The sequence below is a fragment of the Microtus pennsylvanicus genome, chromosome X, assembly GCF_037038515.1.
Source record: "Microtus pennsylvanicus isolate mMicPen1 chromosome X, mMicPen1.hap1, whole genome shotgun sequence".
In the NCBI taxonomy this organism is placed as follows: domain Eukaryota; kingdom Metazoa; phylum Chordata; class Mammalia; order Rodentia; family Cricetidae; genus Microtus; species Microtus pennsylvanicus.
Genome location: NC_134601.1, coordinates 138054750 through 138071940, shown reverse-complemented (window position 1 = coordinate 138071940; position 17191 = coordinate 138054750). Strand labels below are relative to the sequence as shown.

The following is a 17191-nucleotide window of genomic DNA, read 5'->3' as shown; positions in this document are numbered from 1 at the left end:
ACTTGTTATGAAAAGTGTAAAGTACATGGGATACAGATACTAAAGACAAGACAAAATGAAATTGGTTATCCTTGCCATCAGTTGCCCAGCTCGGAAGAAATCTGGATTAGAATAGCCATGTTGGTCAAAAGTGGTGTCTATCAGTGCAGTAGTAATAACATTGAATTAAGCAGTATACAAAAAACACTAGAGTATGCACATCCAGGATACTGATTTTAAAACCACGTCAGAACAGACTGTTGAAAAACAAACCAGTAAAGATTTTAATAAAAACAAACATGGTGCTTGCACACCTGTTAACTAAAAGCACTCAAAAAAGCTGATACCCTAGGGCTGGACATGGGTTCAATTCTCAGCACCAACATGGCAGCTCACAAACATCTGGAACTCAAAGATCTGACTGACACCCCTCATAGAAGCAAAATACCAGTGCACACAAAATAGAGGCTGGCTTAGGTGAGTTCCCATTAGATCAGCCCCACCGTCTCAGTGGGTGGACCAAACCCTCATGGTCCTGACTTCCTTGCTCATCTTCTCCCTTCTTCCAATCCTCATTGGGACCTTGGGAGCTCAGTCCAGTGCTCCAGTGTGGGTCTCTGTCTCTATCTCCACCATCGCCAGATGAAAGTTCTATGGTGATATGCAAGATATTCATCAGTGTGGCTACAGGATAAGGCCAGTTCAGGTACCCTCTCTACTGCCCAAGGACCTAGCTGGGGACATACCCTTGGACACCTGAGATCCCCTCTACAGCCAAGTCTCTTGCCAACCCTAAAATGGCTCCCTTAATTTTCTTCCCTGCTCCCATATCCACCCAAGCATGTGATCAAATCGGACTCTGATTGTGGCTGACAATGGGGACTAAGAAACCAATGATAATGGCACTGGGATTTGTCTCTATTTCAAGTACTGTTTGGATGCACACCTTCCAAGGCCTGGGTGGAAGGGGGAGGGCCTTGGACTTCCCACAGAGCAGGGAGTCCTGCCCTCTCCTAAGACCGGAGGGAGAGTGGGGGAGTTGGAGGGAAGTGGAAATGTTGAATGGTACTTATAAAGCAATAAAAAAAATTAAAGAGACTGGAAATGCCTGGTGGTGAGTGGTAGTCTTTAATTCCAGCACTTATGGCAGGGACACAGAAAAACCGTGTCTCAAAGGGAGGGGAAAAAACACTAAAGATAATTCTCAAAACTCACATCAAACAGCCCATTTTTCAAATAAAGTTCTCACATTATACCACCTTTCAATCCAAAATACTGTAAATTCATATTCGTTTCTATTTACACAGATCAAAACTGGCTTGAGTTATCTGAGAACTATCCAGATCCCAGCAGTTTTTGTAGAGCTGCCTGCTTAGTGCTGGGAATGAACGGATGCACAACACCCAGTTTTTAAAAAAAAGGTGACAAAATTCTGTGTACTGGACAGGCATTTGTAAGCATTTTGACCAAGAAAATATGGTTCAACTTCGATGTTGAGACTCACAAAACCTGCACTAACATTAATAGCCTGTAACAATTGAACTGTAATGATCTTGCCCCCATGTAGATTTAACCATCTGTTAGACTAATACACCTGACTTTTACCTTGCACTGCTCAGCTACCTTCCCTATCAAATATTTTTTTTAAGATTCACATTGTGGCTCGGAGGGCATCTGTGAGTTTTAGGCCAGCCTGGTATACAGAGCTGGTTCTAGGACAGCCAAGGGTACACAAAGAAATTCTGTCTCAAAAAACAAAATAAAATGCTTAACAGCACCATTGGTGGTGGTACAACCCTTTAATCGCAGCATTAGAGGGAGGCAGAATCCAGGGCTATGTTGAAAAATCCTGTCTAAAAAAAAAAAGCAAAAACAAAAATATGCTGGATAACACAAACTACACTAACACATGCATCCCTTTCAACTTTTATCTCTCTCACACACACAACCCCATGTACACAGTATTCCAACACTGCTTTATCAAATACATAGGGCAGTTCTGTCTGCAAGAGAAACTTTAAAGAATGAACAATCCAATGACACATTACAATTCAGGCAAGAGCACAACTTTATTTTCACCTCTAAAAGTAAACCACAATTGACAACAACAAAGGAGACTGTGCAGTTCAACTTTTTATTTTAATAAAACCAGAATATGCACAGCACATGCAGTGCTAGCATCTAAACTAATACAATAAGCAACTACTAAAGCTACAGTGACTTGAGGGTCAATCTTTACATTCAGCAAGTTTAAACTCATTTTTGAAACATAACTGAAAATATTGCTTGCTGATATAACTTGCTCAAATGCTATTGCTGAATGTACAAGTCACTGAATATGCCAATACAACAAAGATAACCACATGTTTGAGGATTGCAATGTGCCAGACATTCACTGAAAAAAAAATACAACTAAACAAAACTCACACAACAAACATCTGAGAATCTGGACACTTTGTATCAGTGTTTTGAAGTGTTTCATTAATATCTTAAGACAAGTGTATCAAAACCTTGGCATGATTTAATTTCAAGTCGCCAATTTTGTTTTTACTAACATCAGAAAGTTATGGCTACACCGCCAATGCCGGGTCTGCTTAATTTGACTTAAGAGTTATTATGACTTAACATTAAAAGCTCACACTACCCCGAAATATATAATTTCACGCATACGGTGACATTCAACATTCAAGTGCCAGTGTTTTTGTACTGTCTTTTGGTCAAGTTTCTTTAAACTTTCAAAGAATCACTTTTAGGCTTACAAAAATAAATATTTGTCAAAATGTTCAATAAATATTACATAAAACTAGCAGCAAAAAGTATCTAGAAATCTGTCGTGTGCAAAGTTTTCTTCCCAACTATCATTCCCATGGTCCCAAATAAATTTTAGAATCTAGTCCCATCCCTTTCCTAGACAAGCTGCGTTCAACAATCTCCAAGAGACAAAATAAGATTGGAAGTTTAAGGACACGCACACAAGACATATATATAAAATTCTCTGAATGTGCAATAAAAGAAGTACTTTGTAAAAAGTTATGGGCAAAATGTACAAGGGCCTAAACCTAGACTAATTGAAATAGCACCATAACAAATGACCTCAATACTGTCAAGTGCACCTACTTAATAAAAGTTTTAGAACAAGGCACAATACACTTGAAAATCTATTGCACTTTAGGAAATTTTTGCCGTCTTCCTATGCCACTGTAAAAAGATTGAGCGTTTTGATCACTGCATTCTGGTCACAAAATTAACCCAGAATTCCAAGTGGCATAAGCATTTTAGTGGTGGACAATGCTCATCTTTGGCCAGATTTAGCATAAACAGACTATAAATACAATGGAAACCTATGCAACTAAAACTGACTAAACTGCACTGTAGAGCAGAATTGACACCTTGTGCAGTTATGTACATATTTCCAACCTGTGTGATCTCAGATTTCAGTTTGTTACTCTTCTGGAGCCATTTTTTACAAAGTCTATAGTAAGCCAGTTTAACATCTCAACGCAGCTTGAACAGAGTAATGTGAATCGGCATTTAAAATAAAGCCTGCTGCATAATTCTTCCTGTTCATCCCATCTTGACCAAAAAACATCAACACTAGCATGCGTTATTAGACCAAAAATCATCCGGAGCCCTAAATGAGGGCTGGTCATTGCTGTGGTCAGCCATTCTACCATTTCAATTTCTTGTATGGCAGGCATTTAAAAAGTCTAAGTAGATGAATTCTCCTAAAAACCTATTTCAAGTTATCAGACCTTTAAACTTTCCCTGTAATAACATGCCCACATTTGGCTAGCTCATAGTTAACGATCTGCCTAAACATTGAAAGAGGAATTGCTGTATTTACTTGCATTAACTTTGAGAACAGTGCTTTGAATGTATGCATGTATTCATACATCACCTCATCATGACTGGAATGGCTTGTTTAAAGACTATTATCAGGTTCTAAATACCTATCCAGGATAGAGTGAGCAAATCAGAACTTTAACTTAATACAGTTTGCCATATTAGAAACTAATTCCATTAATATGCTTCAAGACGTTTGTTGTTTGTTTTCCCCCAATCTGCAAGTATCAAAAAGCCTAATGCAGGCTACCACTTAAGTTTTTTCCTTATTTATGGATGAATCGATGATTCCTGTTAAGTTGTATCACACCTGTGTGCCAAGGTTTGATTTTAGCCCAAGTTCAGTAAATTTATTTTGTCAAAAACAATTGGTATCTTGAGCATTACTGAGCCAACAGGACATCAAAATAAAAAGTTGTCTAAAGTTAAAGGCACAGTACATTAACAAACAAATGATCCTCAGTCACAAAATTATAAATGCAGTTTGGGATAGGGGTAGGCGGGAGGGGAGTTAATCCAAACTACAGCAATGAAGTCTTCAAACCACCTTCGAACAGGGCTGCTGATTGTTCCTTTCATCTTTACTTGTGACCTTGAGCTCCCTTAAAAAAAAAATTTCAGTGGAGAATCACAGCTGGTAATGTACTGCGAGTTCTTGAAGCTACACAAGGTATAGTCTGGCTAAGTTACATGTGGTTTCCATATTAGCTTGTTTGGCAGGGTGACCTACTGCAAGGCAGGCTCAGTTACCCCACCAGTCAACCCCCTGGGAGTTATAATTTCCTCCATATCCATCACTGTTGTAAAAGCCTCCATAGCCACCTAGTGAGAGATTTAAAAAGAAAAAAAGAAATTAATTAAGTCATCTATTGTTAGCAACAATCGTTTCTTCAGAAGTTATGAAAAGCAATCTAAGTGATGAATTTCCCTGAATGATCTTAATTGTTTAAGATATACTTTTAAAAAATTATATGGATTTAAAACAAATATTACCTCCACCAAATCCTCTGCTACTGCCATGTCCACCTCCACCACTGCGACTGCTGCTTGAGCGGCTGCTGCTGAAGCTGGAACTGCTGGCACCACTACTTTGTCGATAGTCTCTGGCACCAAAGCCTCCACTAAATCGACTGCTGCAGAGGGCAGGGTAAAGATTGAGGTTGGTAGACAGGTAGTAAGGCATTAAACCCAACTCCTATCAAACTTCCTAATAATCAATTTCTAACTTTCTCATCCAAATTCCCTATCTAGTCATACTTTTTCCCAAGTGTTTTCAAAAGTGTAAGCATTGATGGGATGACATGTATTTTAAAACAATACTGGGAAATATAAGTATACCTCATGCATCATGTATACAACACACACACACACAAAAGAAAAACAAAAAAACCTTACCTCTTAGAGCGTCCACGACTGCTACCCTTGTAGTGGTGTTCAAAAGCCATGTTTTCTAACCAAGATGGCACTTCTTGTTTTGCCTCGACAAGAAGATCCAATAAATCCTTAGTAATGTTTATGTTCCTTTCATTAAAGAATGAAGTGGCAAGACCTAAAACAGTTTCAAAAGGAAAAAATAAATATATTCCAGAAAGGTAGCTTATGATTTTTACTTTTCTTATCAAAAATTAAAAAAAAATATTATGAGCTATTTAACTAATAAATACTGAGTGCATTGTTTGAAATTAAGAATATTTAAGACACTATAAAGTTCTAAGGTGGGCATGTGTGGTTATGAACCACCTTTAATCCAGCACTGAAGGCAGAGGTAGGGAGATTTCTGTTGAGTTCAAGACCAGCCCATTCTACAGAGTCCCTGTTTCAAACAAAAAATAAAAACTATAACAGCTCTTTCCTGTGCATCATCACAATGAATAATAACAACAATCAAGATAACTGATAACCACACTTACCAAGGTTTCCTACACGCCCTGTACGGCCTATGCGATGTACATATTCTTCAATATCACTAGGCAGGTCAAAATTAATAACATGTTTCACATTTGAAATATCCAGTCCTCTTGCTGCTACCTGAAATATATCTTTTGTTATAAATGGCTCACTAAAAACAAGTATTTGGACACAATAAACTTGAGAATAAAAATATACAGAGCATTATACATACTGCTGTAGCCACTAGAATTGGGCTTTTTCCTGAGCGGAACTGGTGAAGAGCCTCTTCTCTATCTCTCTGAGAACGGTCTCCATGGATACTGGTACAGGCATATCCTTCATGATATAAGAAATCCTCCAAAGAATCTGCACCCTTTTTGGTCTCCACAAATACTAGGGTCAGGGAATCCTTGCCTAAATTTGAAAATAAAGTGTTTAAATATCACCATTAGTAACTTATACTAAGACAATCAAAATGGACAATTGATACTGTTTTGAATGAGGGAGGAAAAATGATGATATACAATGTGATTCATGTTACATAAGTCTAGAGGTAGAACTGCTCCTAAGTTTACCTGTTGCATTTAGGAGGTCAAGCAGAAATGACCGTTTGTCCATTTCCTCCACCCAAACTACTTTTTGTGTGATGTTCTCTGAAGTAGACCCAACTCTTCCTACAGCCAGAAAAATGTATTCATCCAAGAAATCACGGGCCAGCATCTAAAGAAAAAAAAAGCCATTCTTTAATTTTGCAGTTTTATTAGATGTATTTATAAGTGTTCCTGTCGAAAGAAGACAGCTCAAAGGAATTGATTCTTTTTCATCATGTGGCTTATAGGTATTGAATTCAGGTAACAACTTTACTCACTGGGCTATTTTGCAAGCCCTCCCCAACTCTCTGTATTGCCCCCCCCAATAAACCTCTATTTTTGCTCAAGTGTGGTGACAAGTAACAAAATACTGAAAAATCTACTGAAATAAGGAAAATAATTGTATAATAGTACCTGTATCTCCTTAGGAAAAGTAGCACTAAACATCATAGTGTGGCGGACACCTTTTGGAGGCATAGTATCTTGTTCAACTATTCTACGTATCTGAGGTTCAAACCCCATATCCAACATCCGGTCAGCTTCATCTAACACCAAGTATCTGTCATGAAAAAAATTAAGATTTTTGAAAAGAAATCGAAGTAACGTATGGCTTTATCTGCTAGTTAACTTAAACGATATAATCAATGTTATGAATATAGATATGTAGCAAACAAATGATTCTTGCTAATAGCTTAAATCATTGGAGATCAGAGCTAATTTTTTTACTTTTTTTACACATGTATATGGCACTGCAGGAATAAATTATTTCTCTACCAAGTTGTTCACCAGGTTTGGCAACAAGCACCTGCTGAGCCACCTTCCTGGCCCCCACTTTGGCTTTGGAACTAGTTATTAGCCTACTAAAACATTAGCTGACTTTTCAACACTAAATTATGATGAATGAACTTTCTGTAAACCACTTCTAAATCTTTATATATTTAGACAATGCTAACAAATACATACTTGCAGAAGTCTAAGCCAATCTTTCCCCTCTCCATCATGTCCACCAGACGTCCTGGAGTAGCTACTAACAAGTGGCATCCACGTTCTAAGTCTCGAATCTGTTGACCAATTTCAGCACCACCATAAACCACACAAGGACGAACTCTAGAGCGGTATGAGAACTATAAACAAAGAAACTCCATCAAATTCAATGTCAAGATTTTTACATGGACATAAAATATTTTATTAGAACCAATGGGAAAGCTATGAATCACTAAATGCATATTTACTTTTCTGGCTTCCTCATAGATCTGCACTGCCAATTCTCTCGTTGGTGCCAGTACCAAGGAGATTGGGTACTGTTTGCGACGCCCATATCGTCCATTTTCCTAAGAAATAGAAGTTTGTTAATCTGCTTATCAACTTATCACGTAAATTGATCTATAAAAATTTAAATTACCCCTTTAAAAGTTCATTTTCTTTTGTAATGTATATACTATACCATAAAACTTCATTAGGCTAGTCTTAAGCACCATTTGGAAGGCTCAATAGCTAGCGTCCTACAAGTTTCACAGTAACTCCATGTTTATAAAGAAACATTGTAATTAATTGTACATACACACAGCTCAAGGACATAGCACTTCCTAGGGAATTACCTTCATGGCCCTCAGAGCCTCTCCTGGACCATCAGCATAAATCTGACTCAAGATGGGCAAAAGAAATGCTGCAGTTTTTCCAGAGCCTGGGAAAAGAAAGCATGTTTAGTTGACCACAATAAAACTAAACCCCTGCTTACTACTTCTGAATCAACATTGGGAGCTAATTAGCAATTTTACTTTATGACCAAGCTTCCCAAAAATTTCATATAACCTCTTTAGCTGACTAAAAAAGACTCAGCAAATTTAGGAACAAACTAAACTTTTTTAAAAAAGAAATTTACAGAAAGAATACAGATAATAACAATTTATATTATCACCTATGACTTCTGACACTAATTGAGTATGGCACACAAACCCACAAATACCTATTGTCTATTTCTTTACTAGAAAAAAAAATGTGTCATTTATTCCTATCCAGTGAACTTACCCGTTTGGGCACAAGCCATCAAGTCTCTCTTCTCCTTGATAATAGGAATAGCATGCTTCTGCACTGGAGTTGGACGAGTATATCGAGTAAGCTCAATGTTTCCCATAATAATTTCTCCCATCTCAACATCACTGAACTGTGAAGAAATTCAATGGCATGAAATAAGTAGAAATGTTATCCGAAGGCACCCTGTTTTATACTAATAAAAATGAAAACAAACAGCAAGTTTAACTTACAATTACTTAAGTTGGGCTTTTATATTTGACACATTTCCTATTTCAGGTAGTGAATTAAGGACAATGGCAACTACATTCAACTAATGTTTCTCTTTACACAAACTCTAATGTATAGCTAGTTATGTATGTTTCTCTGTAGTTTAATAGAGTAAGTACTTACACTTTCAATATGTGGAGGACAGTTGTTGCCTGTTGCTTCGACTGGAATGTCATCGTATTTCTCAAAGTTAATCCCAGTATTGCCTCCAGAAAAGAGTTCCCTAAAATAAAGATTGGTAAATTTACATGTAATACCAGTGAGAGACCTCATCAAAATTGCACACTTCAAAATCTTACTGTTCCAAGCGTTCACTGGGCGGGAGTGGTTTTGACCAGTCATCTTCATCTGATTTGTCACACCAGCGACTGTTTCCACCTCTTTCAAATTTGCCAAAGCCACTTCTGTCTCCACGACTGCCAATGCTATCATAGTCTCCCCGTCCACGATCATCAAACCTGAGCACCAAAAGTAATAAATTAGAATCGTAACCATCATCAGATCATATTACTACTACAGAAACTTTCTCATATAGAGGAACTGATCAACTACAAGATGTCAACAGTTCAATTGTTTTATTCTTATTGATAAACCAGATTCTATCATTTTTAAAAATCAGTATCTTCCTTTATTCTTAGAGCCACGGGGCCTAATCTTGCCTCATACATTCTATCATTAAGAATTAAGGTTTTACTGCCCCTTTCTGAAGAGGAAGGGAAGAGTGGATGTGGGGGGAAAGAGGAGAGGTAGAGGGTAAGGACTGGATGGAGAGGAAACTGTTCAGGATGTAAAAACAAAAAGGAATGAACGACTTAAGACTCTAATAACATTACATGCCTTTAATCCCAGGAGGCAGGCGGATATCTCTAAGTTTGAGACCAGCCTCCTCGTCCACAGAATGAGTTCCAGGACGGCAGAGGCTACACAGAGAAACTATCTTGGGGGGAAAAAATTAATTAAAAATTTTTAATTGCCAGCCAGGAGCTGGGCGGTGGTGGTACATGCCTTCAATCCCAGCACTCGGGAAGAAGAAGCAGGCAGGTCTGAGTTTGAGGCCAGCCTGTCTACAAGAGCTAGTTCCAGGACAGGCTTCAAAGCTACAGTAAAACTGTCTCGTGAAAAAAAAATTGGCATATAGCCCTTGCCATAAAAGTGTACAAATGTATTTGTAGTAAAGTTTTATAAAGGAAAAGCACCTCAAACACCAATTGCTCGGGTCATGCTATGACGCCACTTGAGATAATTCATGTGGGACAGGTTAAGTAAAAATCCTTGCCTGAAAAAAAGTGTTTAGTTTTAGGTCTGTCTGCCAAAAATCTGGATACAGGAGACTAACCACAGCTATTATTAGACACATGGGGTCAGTTCACCATACTTTTATAAAGGTGTTTAAAAAAAAAAAAGCCTATTCACCAGGAAATTACCTTTTAAATAGGTAAAATAAAACTAGAGAAATGAAAAAACTGACTTCTCTTTTGGACTTGTACTTTTTTGTATCTATGTAATATGCTTAATCTTGCAGCTAAGAAAATGTAGTAAGTAGACAAACTCCCAACATCTACTTTTACTCTGAATGTCAGGGTAAAGATATCATATAAATGGTAAAATTCCTGGCCGGGCGGTGGTGGCGCACGCCTTTAATCCCAGCACTTGGGAGGCAGAGGCAGGCGGATCTCTGTGAGTTCGAGACCAGCCTGGTCTACAAGAGCTAGTTCCAGGACAGGCTCCAAAACCACAGAGAAACCCTGTCTCGAAAAACCAAAAAAAAAAAAAAAAATGGTAAAATTCCTAAATGACAAAGTATATACATGTAAAGGGATTTCACTTACCTTCCCCTTGGTCCACTTCCACGATCACTGAAGAAACTGGACTTCCCTCTTGAATCACCCCGGGATCCAAAACTACTGTAAGCATCCTTATCTTTACTAGAACTCCACCCTGAACTGTCTTTGTCATAGAATCCTAAAAATAAAAAACAAACCCACCACAAACTCAAAAGAATCCAATTAACAAAGACTCAAGTTTTCTGAATTTGAAGCCCAAAGACTCATATTTTTCTGGTATCAAACACCAATGTAAATATTTTAGTGGCAGCACCAGAAAGTAACTAAGACCAGTTGTATCTAAAGTCTCCGATTCTCTCCACTATAAAGTACTGTATCGCAGATCATGCAATCTGTCAGGCTAGGAATATTTTGGATGAATACCACCTCCAGAGGTCAACAGTTTTGCTTGTACCAAGATGACTACGGTGCTGTCTTCCATCATATAATGTATTAACTTCCATTTATTTTACAAGTGTGAATGAATTTACAAAGAAACAGCCACTATAGTTTTCAATTAGCATTGTCAAGATTATTTGCTTTATTTTTCAGTTCCAATATCAAAAATGAAAGAATGCTTTGTACATATGAATCACACTACGATGGTATTATTTTAGTGCTTTATTTACAAGTTTAAGAATATCAACTCAAGCAGGGCGGTGGTGGCACACGCCTTTAATCCCAGCACTCGGGAGGCAGAGGCAGGCGGATCTCTGGGAGTTCGAGGCCAGCCTGATCTACAAGAGCGAGTTCCAGGACAGGCTCCAAAGCTACAGAGAAACCCTGTCTCGAAAAACCAAAAAAAAAAAAAAAAAAAAAAAGAATATCAACTCAAAAACACCCTCCCCCCATATGCTCCTAATATAAAGTCAAATGTAAATATTTAAGTGGGGATCCCCAAAGACAGGCAGATTTAAGACAAGTAGGGTTGACTAGTTTCAATGACAGTCAGCATTTACGAGTTACTTTCCTCCTGCCTTCATCTCTACCATTACTGAGTCATGTGCTTTCACTAACAATCAAGAATTTAATTGCTTCTGCAGATCTCTTCCAGTTGTAAAATTCAAGATCCTGCTTCTTTTCTTTCTACAATAAAGAGTTCTTGTTCATTTCACATCAGACAACCATTCCCAAATCATTAAAATGTGCCTGATGGCTTAACTTGTCCTAAGTCCATCTTCATTTTGTCATATGCTAAGACAATAACAGCTTACTATTTCCATGTAGTTTGTATTATACAATATGTAACTAATTATAACAGATTAAGAGACTAATTATACAAAAACCACGATACCGAAGACAAATTTTCCATGGTGAAACATCAGTTAAGGTTTTTCAAAGTTAGTAAGTCCCAGTATTTTAAATCAATATCCTGGTAGAAATGTATAGGCCTCACAAGTTGTTTTGTTTTCCCTAGGTTTTGACCAATTTCTAAACGAATCAAGAATTAGATTTACCAAACTGGTGTTAAGGGCTCACTCACCTTTAGTAGCTTCTCTGTTCCTTAAATGAGGAGGAATATAGCGTCCTTCTGTAAGAACATAAAATTAATAAAAATGTCAAATACCTTTACAATAAAGCTTTTCATCAAACCCCTATTAAAAACAAAACAATAAAACATTCCTAACAAATTTAAAGAGTTGGTAAGCAAGATCTGATTTTAAATTAGGAATATGCCTGTAATCCTAGCTAAGGGAGGGCAGGAAGATCATCTCTAGTTTAAGGCCACCCTAACTACATAAACTTTGTCTCCAGAGGAAAAAAGTCACTTTAAGCCTAGCAGTTAGACTGGGTGTGGTGGTGCACATTTAATCCCAACAGAGGCAAGTGGATCTCTGAATGAGGCCAGTGTGGTCTACATGGTGAATAACAGAATAGTCATGGCTTTGTAGAGACCCTGCATCAAAACAAATGAGAGGGACCCCTAATAGTTAACTAGCAACTAGTAGTTTTTAGCCTAATTTTCTTTGTAATTCTGGATTAAGATCTGTTAGGATGATAATCAAAAAGATTCTAAACCTGCCCCCCCCCCAAAAATAATGAAAAACCCATGAAATTTAAAACATGTAGCTAGGTAAACGTGTGCCATTGCTTAATAATACATTTACATGCCGGGCGGTGGTAGCACTCGCCTTTAATACCATCACTTGAGAGGCAGAGGCAGGCAGATCTCAGTGACTTTGAGGCTGCCCTGGTCTACCAAGCAAGTTAGAGGATAGCCAGGTGTATCATACAGAGAAATCCTGTCTCGAAAAACCAAAAACAGTATTTTACTAGGTGAGACGAAACCTAAACTGAAATACTGTCTGAGAAATAAACCACAAAAATCAACTTCAATACCCAAGCTAACTAAAGTACCAGACTCAAGAAAAACTATACATATTATATACACCTAAACACCAACAGGGCACCCCTGAACCTACATGCGTAAAATGTTCCCCATAGCAACTAAAAAGATTCTTTTTGGCAATGACACAGACGGAAGACAGGACCTTGCATATGCTATTCAAGGAAGGACTTGATCACTGACCTACATACCTTATAGCTTATAACCTACCTACTTTGTAACTTCCAGCCAGTGAAAGCACATTTTAACAGTGTTCATTAAATTTTAACATTCAAGGAATTATTAAGCTATCTAGTGCTGATATTCAATGTGCCCATAAAATGTTTTACTTACTGCTTGCTGTACTTCCTCCAGTCTGATTATCTGAGGAGTTCAGGTCTAGGCCAGCAAACTAGAAGAAAACCAGATTGTTTTTAGTCTTCATGCTGAATGAAATACACGAAAGGAGCTAATTGTGCCTTCTACTCCGTTTTCTAGTCCCACACTCAAGGTTGCCCCAAGGAGCCCACAGCTATTAAGAAAATTTAACATGTGACCCCATAGTAAAAGCTCCTCATTTAATAAAACTTAGTTACGCTGAAGCTCAAAAATTTGGCCAGGGCACGGCTGCACTTGCACTTGTAACCCCAGTATTCAAGTGGCTAAAACAGGGTCATTAAGTACTCAACAACTGCAGTTCAAGGAGATCCACTGCTTTCTTCTGGCCTCCAAGGACATCCTGGTACAACATGCATACAGGCAGACACACAAAAAATAAAAACAATTTTTCTTTTAAAAAAAGTTTGAGGTCAGGTAGCCAAACAAAACGGCTTTAAAATATTAAATAGGTGCTCAGAACACATTTTTTATGTTTCTAAATGCCACCAACTTTCTATTTGCTATTACTTTAAACCTAAAAGCACATAAAGACAAATTTCCAAACTATTCTTTAGTTCCTTGTTCGCAAATATATTAAATTGGGATAGCACTACATAAAAGCAAAATTTTGGCAATGCGCTCACCACTAAACTCTATGTTAAAGCAAAACTGAAATAATTCCTATTCTCCCATTTAACTATAAGCTCACAGAACCAGTCATCAGTAGTTTTTGATGTTTTTACTAAAGAAAATTTAACTAGCTTCAACCTTCCAAATCTACCCATCTGTTTATACTGGAAACTCAAAAGCTTCAAGATTCTACAAAAATGCTACATGCTATCTTCATGAGCTTTTTAAAAAGTTTTTAATTTTTTAATTGCATACTTTGATATGTGTATGCCTGCTAGAGTTCTGGAGTGGGGTGGACATCTCACCCTGTCGCCTTGGCTAACTTCGAATTCCTATAGATAGACCAGGCTGGTCTTGAACTCAAGAGATCCTGCCTATGCTGGGTCCCGGTCCCGGACATCAAACTGAGGCAGGCGTCTTTACCTTCTGCACCCTTTTGTCGATTTACCTAACCATTAAACCGCAAATGAAAAGAACCCCCTCCCTAAAAAAAAGCCAGGAAAGATTGAACTACTACATTTTTAGTATACATTTAGTTCATAAATTTGTGCTTAAAGTTCAGTGACACTGGCTAACCATTACTGCAGTCACTGAAAACTAAAAGCAACTGTAACCTCATTTCTATTAGCAAAAATGTTGTCAAATGTTACAGTACTTGTAACACTTAAGATTTAACGTATCATTTGGCAACATTAATCTAATACGCAACAAAGTTGCCAAATGCACTCTTGGTAGTCTTTCCAAATTTGAACGACCCGGAATCCCTAAATTTTAAGTTAAATCGTTGCAAACTTACGAAAGGCTCTTGGAAATATAATCATTTAGACGGAAAATGTTAAAACTAGGGAGAACCTCTACTCTTGACACCAGGCGGTGCTCTTGTTTTCTTTTTAATCTAAGCAACCGTAAAGTTACAATGTCACAACAGCGAAGAGTTACTGTAGCGGGTCACTAACCCAGACTAGGAGGAGAGCACAGGTCGCACATCCTCACCTCTTCTGCCTCTTAAACCTAGAAAGGGAATCTCCATTAAGGAATCAGACACTAGGCCTATCTCTACCAATTATACTTCAACAGCGGCAACAAGTCAACAACAAAACTGTTGCCATATTCTGGGCATTTTGCCTCTGGAAGATGCCAATTGGGTCCTCCCCTGCGCCTAGGAAAACCCGGGGAGCCGGGTTCGGAGCTCCGCGGCCGGATCCTGGCCGAAGGCTGAGCAAGGGCCGCGCCGGGTGGCTCGCGTCACCGCCGAGCCCGGCGCCAGTGCGCACGCAGCGGCCCCGGCCTCCCTCCCCCTCTTCCCCCCCGCCCAATCCGCCCTGAAATTTCTGCGTCACAAAACTTTCCACTCGGGAACCGCGGCCTCCCATGCCGAAACGCACCGGGCCCGCGGTGGCCAAGAACCCCGGCTGAAATGCTCCGGAGCATGCTGGCGGGCAGGCCAGGAGGGGAGGCGCACCGCACAGCCAGCCTGCGCCACACAAAGGAGGCCGCCGCCATTAGCCCGCGCACAGGCCAGCCCCCTCCCCCCGCGCGGCGCCCCCTCCCACATTCCAGCGCCGCGCGGCCCCTCGGCTAACCCGCGCGCCGCCGCCGACTCCCGGGGTTAAAAAGCGCGGCCACGGGAGCCGTGGAGGTCGAAAGCCCTAGAAATCCGAGGCCAAACAAAGGTACCCACCTCCGCCAGCGCGCCACCACGCGCAGTCCCCTCCCTCCCCCACCCCCCGCGGGTCACTAATCAACTAGGGTGCGCGCGCGTCCACAAGAGCGCGCCCCCTCCCCCCCAGCTTGCCTGCGCGCGCTCGCACGCTCGCTCTCGCTTTCTTTCTCTCTTTTTCTCTCTCTCTCACACACACACACAAACACACAGACTCTCTTGCTCGCTCTAGAGCGCGCGCGCGCACACACACACACACATACACACGCACACAAAAGCCGCCATTGTGCTCGGGCCGGGGACAATACCCCGACCCGATCCGAGCCAGGCTGGAGGAGCAGCCGGCACTAGCACTCCCCGCGACCATCCAGTCCCTCCGGAGCCCCTAGAGAGTGCCACCCGGAGCCCCGAGCCACCGGGAGCAACGGGAAGGAAAAAGCAGAACTTAGAGCTGCGCCACAAGGCAGGCTAGGTCTGGGGAGCGCCTGCTGCAGGGACCGCGGAGGCTCACCTGCTGGTCCAGCCCGAGCGCATTTTCCACTGCCACATGACTCATCCCTGAAGAGTACCGAAAATTCGGAGTATTCCGCTGCTGAGCAAATGCTGAGCAAACGCCGGCTGCACCGCACAGACTCTCTCACGGGAGAACTGCGGCTTTGAAGCGCACCGCGCGGCCACCGAGCTTATATAGAAATTCGGAGGGCCATACGTCAGCACGTAAGACATACGCCCTCCTCCCAGGAGGTGGGTCCTGCAGTTAGGATGTCTGCCCAGCTACCGAGCTACCGCGCGTCCCTCGTCTTCTTCCCGTGAAATTTCCAAGTCAGTCCAGTTATCTCTCCCTTGTTCGTGCTTAGTGAATCCCGCGTTAAAGGCTGTTCTGCTTCTCTGGGATTGCGTCCCCCTGTTCTCCGCTGGTACCCTAAATTTAGTGTTTTCTCGAGATCTCGCGAGAAATCATCGCCAGCCGTCCTCTAGCAATGAGGCCTTAATATTGAAAGTAGGCCTATTTACTGCGTCTTCCCCCTGTGCACCTAGTTTTCATCTTTCTTTCTAGCACCCTTCCTTTCCTCTCAGTCCCTGGCCTTGAAAATGGTGTAGTGGGCTTTGTCTGGCCTGCTGTGCCTTTGCTCTTTCCGGTGCACATTTTCCGGATGGCAGTGAAAATTAGGACCGGGAATGGGGGGGGGGGGTCACGTGACCGTGGGTGTCCAGCGCGGTGGCCATTTTGTGAGGAAGAGAAACTGAATTGACTAGTGCTGGGAAACGGAGGGAGGGGTGAGAAAACGGGGGGGGGGGAGAAGGAGGAGGGAAAGAGCGAGGGAAAAGGAAAGTGGCTGGGGAAAGAAGAAAGGTGGAAGGATGGTGACCCGTGCGCCAGAGCAGGGCATGAAGGGGCTGTGCGATGGCTGGAGGCTTCTTAGTGCTGTTGCCTAGGTAGCGGGTACGCCACCCACACATTTCCGCTCTGAAGGAACAATGAGACTATCTCACGCGAATCTAGAGCCGGCAATCCGGGACCCCGAGCCTCCGCTAGTCTGTGGGTCATTGAAGGGCCCTGTGTCCTTCCGCGCGGCACTCGAGGCTCCCTGCCGATGGCTGCTGGCACAACAAGGGCCCCGGAGGTTTCGAACAACTTTCCTAGGACCCTGGTATGTCCAGGGTGTGTGGCTGGCCACAATCTGTGCCTACTGGAGGAGCTAGGAGGGATGATGCCCCTCAGACTACAGTGGAAAGGAATAGGAAGAAAAAGGGAGCTGTCATCAGAGGG

General features: G+C 41.0%; 1 protein-coding gene across 1 annotated transcript; it reads right to left on the bottom strand.

Moving 5' to 3' along the window:
• Positions 1 to 2029: 2029 nt before the first annotated feature.
• Ddx3x (DEAD-box helicase 3 X-linked) lies at positions 2030 to 16576 on the bottom strand. The gene is made up of 17 exons (XM_075958536.1): positions 15932 to 16576; positions 13107 to 13164; positions 11910 to 11957; positions 10433 to 10565; positions 8903 to 9061; positions 8727 to 8826; positions 8331 to 8466; positions 7901 to 7986; positions 7535 to 7633; positions 7266 to 7426; positions 6717 to 6861; positions 6288 to 6432; positions 5945 to 6126; positions 5733 to 5850; positions 5218 to 5371; positions 4816 to 4955; positions 2030 to 4644 (listed from the first exon to the last, which is right to left on the bottom strand). The coding sequence occupies exons 1-17, from the start codon at positions 15974 to 15976 to the stop codon at positions 4565 to 4567; spliced, it is 1989 nt and encodes a 662-aa protein (XP_075814651.1). The 5' UTR covers positions 15977 to 16576; the 3' UTR covers positions 2030 to 4564.
• Between the last annotated feature and the right edge of the window lie 615 nt (positions 16577 to 17191).